The sequence below is a fragment of the Hemiscyllium ocellatum genome, chromosome 29 (genome assembly GCF_020745735.1).
Source record: "Hemiscyllium ocellatum isolate sHemOce1 chromosome 29, sHemOce1.pat.X.cur, whole genome shotgun sequence".
Taxonomy (NCBI): Eukaryota; Metazoa; Chordata; class Chondrichthyes; order Orectolobiformes; family Hemiscylliidae; genus Hemiscyllium; species Hemiscyllium ocellatum.
In genome coordinates, this window is record NC_083429.1 from 24,013,519 (window position 1) to 24,021,123 (window position 7,605).

Below are 7,605 nucleotides of genomic sequence, written 5' to 3' on the forward strand. Positions count from 1 at the left end.
TCAAACCTGCTTCACAGTAGCTGCAACATCACAGCGGAATACTTCTCATCTTGCCTCCTGCCCAATTTCCAATTCCCAACCTCCAATTCCCTCATCTCCCCACATAGGCTACATAGTTGTGGCCAACCAGAAGACACTTGTAATTATATAGACCTTGTATGACTGCAGCATATTCTAAAGTGCTTTGAACCCGCAATGGTATGTTTATGAATTGTTGTAATGCAGTGAAATATAACAATCAAGTGACAAACACAAGTGACTACAATAAAAAAAATTAAATGTTGGTTAAGATTGAAATGACCACAAATGCTTCAAGACACTGTGAAGATGATGTCCTATTTGGAGAGTAGCCAGTCTGAGTTAGTAATAGTACAGTGGAGATGGTGGATCCATATTCAGGAATTGTGCTTGGCTGCCCTGGTGTTCTCTCTGCCTTTCACATGTATAATTTCTAGTGTAGTTGCTCAAATGTTAGCATCAGGAAAGTCAACTGAAACTAATTTTGCATTTCTGAAATGTTAGGCAATAAATGAATAATAACATAACCTGGAGGAGTAGTATTAGTGTTACCTCCTATGCTTTCATCCTAACATCAAAAAAACTACGTGTTAGAGCCCTCTTGTGGCACAGTTGTAATATCCTTACCCCTGGTCCATGTGACCTGGGTTTAAGTCCCACCTACTATTGATTGACTGATTTATTGTTGTCAAATGTACCGAGATACAGTGAAAAGTGTTTTGTCTACTACGTAATCAGATTGTACCATACAAAATGCATCAGGGTAGCAGAACAAATTGCAGAATACACTGTTGCAGCCATAGTGAAGGTGCGGAAAGAGATCAGAATTAACGATTGTGAGATTCATTCAAAAGTCTGATAACTGAGGGAAAGAGGCTGTTCTTGAATCTATTTATGGAATCATAGAACTCAGAGAATATTTGTCATGTATTCAAACTTTTATATCTTCTGCCCGGCGGAAGAAGTCGGAAGAGAGTATAACCAGGGTGGGAGAGGTCTTTGTTTATGTTGGTTGCTTTCCCGAGGCAGTGGGAAATACAGATAAAGTCAATGGATGGAAGGCTGGTTTTATGTGACGGACTGGGCTTAAGGTGTGGACTAACATGTCTGAGCAGGTAGATTGAACCATCATTCTAAATCATAGCTGATCATCTTTCAAATTGCCCAGTATTCTTCTAAACTCCAGAGAATACAATGCACTTCAAAGGACAGTCCCACCATCCAAAGAATCATAATGCTGAACCTCTGCAACATTCCTCACATGGCAAGGATATCCTTACTTAGGCTCGAGATATTCCAGGTGCAGTCTCACCGTGATTTATATAATTGAAACAAAACATCTTTGCTCTGTTCTTCAATCTATTTACAATATACTCATTCTTCATTACACATGGATTCATTACCTACAGATTTATATCCTTGTGAGGTTGGCTCGACTCTGACTTCTTTTTTCCTAGTTGACAAGTCTTGATGGATCACATGGTCCTTCATGGTAGATAGGAAATTTCTATTATAGTGCTATCCATGTTTTTGTTTTATTGGTGGGAGATCTGTGCCCCTATTCCTTGTGGATTACAAGGATTTAGTATAAAGACTAACATGCTGTTTGCTTTTTGCATTTCTTGCTGTACCTGAATGTTAGCTTTCAGTAATTTTTGAACAATGACATCTAGTTCCCTTTGGACATCAATGTTTTTCGATCGTAAAAATACACTGCACCATCTTTCCTTTTGCCACAGTGGATAACCTCACAATTAATTACATTATATTCTATCCACCATGCTCTTGGCACTCACTCAGCCTGTCTAATGCCCCTTGAATCTTTTTTACATCACATCTCATATTCCCACATATCATTTGCATAGCTTGAATGCTTAGCTGCTAAATAAGTTCCTATACTTCCCTAGCTTAACCTCAAGGTCCGAATACTTCATATGAGGTCAAGAAGAAGGCATTATTTTCATTTATTTACAGAATGTGTGCATTGTTGGCTAGGTCAGTGTGTATTGTCCATCTCAAATTGCCCAAAGGGGAGTTAAGAATCAAACACCTTGCTGTGAGTCACATGTAGATCAGACCAGGAAAGGATGGCAGCTTGCTTCCCTTTAGGGAATTAGTGAACCAGATTATTTTTTTCCAGGGTCCCCAGAATATGAGCTGTGTCTCTGGGTTAATAGCCTAGCGAATATACAACTAGGCCATCTCCTCCTTGTACATTTATATCCTTGACTTCCTGTTACCAGGGAGAAACTGAAGTTAGAAAGCAAGGAAGAAATATAGGCGCTACTATTTCACTTTTTTATTATCTTTTGTCATCGTAAATTCTTAATGCGGTGAGACTTGCAATAGGATAGTGAAGCATGTGCAAGATCTCTGATGAGCTTTGCAGATGCACCCTGGATTCCTAGGGAGAAAGAACTATCAATGAACTATTGCTCTTTCTTATATTTTCCCAATATTATTTTAATGCGATAGCTAATATTTAAACATTTTTTGTTTTTAAAATTTTATTGACATATTAATACAGTTCCTCATGAAGCCAAGTTAAATAATACCAATCTTATTTGCAACATCTAACACATCGTAGCCTTAAGCCAGTCAGACATATGCTTGGTTTTCACTATCTGGCCTCATAAGAGTGTTGACTTTAGCTACATCAATATCATATAATTTCTTGACAGCCTGTTTGATCTGGTGTTTCCTAGCCTTGATGTCAACAATGAAAAGCAAAATATCATTGTCCTCAATTTTCTTCATAGCGGACTCAGTGGTCAGAGTGAACTGAATGATAGCATAATGGTCCAATTTCATCTTCCTGCGAGAACTTTTTCTCAGATAATCTGGTTTGCTTCTCAGCCTGGGTGTCTTTGTTCTCTTGAAGATAGGTGTTGTCCTAATTTTCTTCTGCCTGTGACTATGAATTCCCTTCAAAATGGCTTTCTTTTCTTTCAAGGCCTTGGACGTAGCCACAGTTTTGACAGGAACAGTTTCCTTCTTTGTCATCTTAAAAAAAAAGCTTGCATTTTATATATGGCTTTTTCAAAACCTTAGAACATCTGTTGCCTTTGTCCTTCTAGGTGGAAGGGGTTGTGAGTTTGGAAGGAGATCTCTAATCATCTTTGGTGAATTTCTGAGTGCATCTTGTGAATAGCGCACACTGCTGCTGCTGAGCATCAGTGATGGAGGAAGTGGATGTTTGTGGGTGCGTGCTAATCCAACGAGCTGCTTTCTCCTGGATGGCGTCAAACTTCTTGAGTGATGTTGGAGCTGCCTCCATCCTGGCAATTGGGGAATATTCCATCACACTCCTGACTTGGGCAATGTAATTGATGGAGAGTCTTTAGAGAGTCAGAAGCTGAGTTCCTTGCTTTACTTTCCGAGACTTTCACCTGTTCTTGTAGCCACTATATTTATATGGTGAGTCTCGTTGAGTTTCAGATCAATGCTAACCCCCAGGAATTGATGAATGGGGATTCAGTGATGGTAACACCATTGAATGCCAAGGGGCAGTGGTTAGATTGTTTAAAATTGGAGATGGTCATTGCCTGGCATTTGTGTGGCATGCACGTGACATGCCACTAGTCAGCCCAAGGCTGGATGTTGTACAGATCTGTTGCAATTGATCATGGAACTGCTTCAGTGTCTGAGGAGTCACAAATAGTGCTGAACATTGTGAAGTCATCGGTGACCTTCTATTGGAGGGAAGGTCATTGATGAAGTTAGGACACCATCCTGAGGAATTCCTGCAGAGATATCCAAAGCTGAAATGACTGGCCTCCTGTGACCACAACCATCTCCCTATGTGCCGGGCATGTCTTCAACCAACAGCAAGTTTGCCTCTGATACCCAATGTTTCCAGTTTTGCTAAGGCTTCTTGATGCACACTTGTTGAATGCTGCCTTGATGTCAAGGGCTGTCACTCACACCCCACCTCTAGAATTAAGCTCTTGTGTTCATGTCTGAATCAAAGCTGTAATGAAGTCAGGAGTTGAGTGGCCCCGGCAGTATTCAAACTTGGCATCAATGAGCAGGAAATTGCTGAGCAGGTACTGGCTGATAGCTGTTTTGATGACACCTTACATTACTCTGCTGAAAATCAAGAGGATACTGATGGGGCAATAAATGGTTGGATTTGTCCTGCATTTTGTGTATGGGACATAGCTGGGCAATTTTCACATTTTTGGGTAGATATTAGAGTTGTAACTGGAAGAGCTTGGCTAGGAGAACACACCTTCTGGAGCACAAGTTTTCAGTACCATTGCTGGAATATTGTCAGAATCCATAGTCTTTACTGTATCCAGCACCTCCAACCATTTCTTGATATCACATGGAATAAATTGAGTTGGCTGAAGACTGACAAATGTGATGCTGGGGCCTACTGCAAGAGACTGAAATGGATCATCTACTCAGCATTTCTGGCTGGAGATTGCTGTGAATGCTTCACCTAATCCTGTGCACACTTCTGTTGTCTCTTCCATCATTGAGGATGGGGATATTTGTAGAACCTCCTCCTCCAGCATCATTCACAACTGGATATGGTAGGACTGCAGAGCTTAACTGTGATCTGTTGATTGTGGAATCACTTAACTCTGTCCGTCACTTGCTGTTTAACATGCAGGCATCCTGTTTCATAGCTTCATCAGATTGACACCTCATTTTTAGGAATGCCTGGTACAGCATGTGGTATGCCCTCCTGCACTCTTCCTTGAACCAGATTGATTCCCTTGCTTGAATGTAATGGTTGAGTGGGGGATATGCTAGCCATGAGGTTGCGGATTTTGCTGGAGTACAATTCTTCTGCTGCTGCTGCTGGCTCCCAGTGCATCATGGATGTTGTGTCTTGAGTTTCTAGATCTGTTCAAAGTCTATCCAATTTAGCTCACAATGGAGTGCATTCCCAAAGTGAAAGCGGGACTTCATCTCCACAAGCATTGCGCGGTGGTGACTTTTGCCAATACTGTCATAGAATCTCTATAGTGTGGAAACAGGCCATTTGGCCCAACAACTCCATACCAAACCTCCAAAGAGTATCTCACAATGACCCATTCCCCTACCCTATTACTCTACATTTCTCCTGACTAATGCACCTAGCCTACACATCCCTGAACTCTATGGGCAATTTAGCATGACCAATTCACCTAATCTGAACATCTTTGGACTGTGGGAGGAAACTGGAACACCCAGTGGAAACTACATGCAGACAAGGGGAGAATGTGCAAACTCTACACAGATAGTCACCCAAGGCCAGAATGAACCCAGGTTCCTGGCGCTGTGAGGCAGCAGTACTAACCACTGTGCCACTCCGACATGGACTTTGCATCAGCAGCTGTCAGATTGGTAAGGATGAGGTCAAGTATGTTTTTCCCTTGTATTGGTTACATGGGACTGATCAATCACTCTATTTGTTGTTGGCTTAAAATAAGCTTTAAACATGTTTTGTTACTTTTTGTCTCGATTTAAGGGTGTTTTGTTCACCTGAAATAATTAATTGGGAGTGCAATCACAGTCATCTGCATCCTTTTAGCTGATCCCGCTACCTGTGTGGTAGCATGTTCCAATTTTATCCACAGTTCTCACCTGTACACTGCCTTTGTGTGCAGGCTAGTTAAATCTGTCAAGAGTCAGGATGATAAGACAAAGCGTTGCCATTTTGAAGAAAAATGTGTTGATGCATGTGAACTCTCTACTATCCGAATAGCATCAAGTCATATTCTAACTCTGATCTAATACACACAATGGGTTGGATATTTCGGCTCCTCCACTGACAGATTTAGGTGCAACATTATGACTGTCATCCCCTGTGCCTACTTACCAATACTATTGCAATTTTATAGTGGAGGTAGACGTATTGGGAGGTTTTCCTGTCTGCCTGCTAATGAGCCAATTCAACCCATTTAGCAGCCCATTAATAACCATTTAAAAGCTGCATCCTGCAGCTGTTGGGGTTTGATCTGTGGTAGGAGAGGCCCAAACCAAGTTGGCAGAGTCACACAGTAAAGTAGAGCCAACCTTCACCCCTGCGGGTTATCAATTCACCCTTCCTCCTGTCTCTGTTCCTCCACCACTTCCAACAATTGTAGTCCATTATTCAATGATACAAACATTTGGTGTGCATCTAGTGATAAAATTCATCATAGTAATGGCAATGGGGTGATATTAAATGAGAAAGACTGTAAAAAATCCAAATTCGTTTCTTGGTTTCGTACTAAGCTAACAAATTTCAATCATGTCAACAACATAAGTGCTATTGGTAGCTTCATCCTGAGGGACAAAAAAAATTGTTGTGATTGTGGGGTTGATAGTGGGATTAATCTTGGCTGTGATGGCACTAATGCCCTTTCCCACACTCTTGCATGTCATACCCAAAGGAGTGGCACTCTCCTCAGGCAACAGTCCAAAGTCATAAAGCCAAAAATGTTTTTATTTGGATCTTGATCAGATGGGCCAATGAGCTGAGAAGTGGCAGTTGGAATTTAATTTAGATAAATGTGAGGTGCTGCATTTTGGAAAATCAAATCAGGGCAGAACCTATACACTTAATAGTAAGGTCCTTGGTGTGCACGTTTGTAGTTCCTTGAAAGTACAGTTGCAGGTACACAGTACAGTGAAGAGGCGTTTGATATGTTTGCCTTTATTGCTCAGTGTATTGAGTATAGGAGTTAGGAGGCCATGTTGTGGCTGTACTGGAGTACTGTATTCAATTCTGGTCTCCCTTCTATAGGAAGGATGTTGTGAAACTTGAAAGAGTTCAGAGAAGATTTACAAGGATTGGAGGCTCTGAACTGTGTGGAGAGGCTGAATAGCTTGAGGCTATTTTCCCTAGTGTGTCGAAGGCTGAGGGATGACCTTATCGATTTAAAATCGTGAGGAGCATGGATAGGGTGAATAGCCAGGGTGATGAGTCCAGAACTAGAGGTAAGTTTAAGGTGAGAGGGGAAAAATTTAAAAGGGACTTACCGGGCAACTTTTTCACACAGAGGGTGATACATGTGTGGAATAAGATGCCTGAGGAAGTGGTGGAGGCTGGTATAATTAAAGGAGTCTGGATGGGTATACGAAGAGGAAGCATTTAGAGGGAAATGGGCCAAATGCTGGCAATGGTCTATATTAATTTAGGATATCTGGTTGGAATGGACAAGTTGGATCAAAGGATCTATTTCCATGCTGTACAGCTCTATGACTCTGTGGCTGTAAAAATCAATACTTTCATATAATTTGCCTGAGTTTCATGTAGTACTGAGGGACTGCTGCACCATCAGAGGTGCCAAATTTTAGATGAGATGCTATTCAAGGCCTTGACTGCTCTCTCCAATAATATGAAAATGCCTGGTCATTATCTTGTTTTTGAGATCTTGGTGCTTCTTTCTTCCCTATAGTACAGATAAAACATTTCATCAGCTGTACAACATCATGGTAATGATACAGGATCTATATTAATTATGTAAAGATTTTCCAGCCAACCTGCTCATGGATATTTTTATACATCACTGGACCTGTTGGGACTTGAAGCAAGGCCTCCTTGTTCAGAGATGGGGACGCTATTACTGTGCCATAACAGCCCTTCAATTGAGTGTGTATATGTGTGTA

The 7,605-nt window shown here is 41.2% G+C and overlaps 1 protein-coding gene across 1 annotated transcript; it reads right to left on the reverse strand.

The window, feature by feature from the left end:
• Positions 1 to 2,616: 2,616 nt before the first annotated feature.
• On the reverse strand, positions 2,617 to 3,021 carry LOC132829511 (large ribosomal subunit protein uL23-like). The gene has a single exon (XM_060846731.1). It carries the CDS (start codon positions 3,019 to 3,021, stop codon positions 2,617 to 2,619), a length of 405 nt encoding a protein of 134 aa, XP_060702714.1.
• Positions 3,022 to 7,605: the final 4,584 nt, after the last annotated feature.

Bases quoted from the DNA above. Each gene is read 5' to 3' on its own strand.
- LOC132829511 (XM_060846731.1), bottom strand. From the start codon at position 3,021: ATGACAAAGAAGGAAACTGTTCCTGTCAAAACTGTGGCTACGTCCAAG.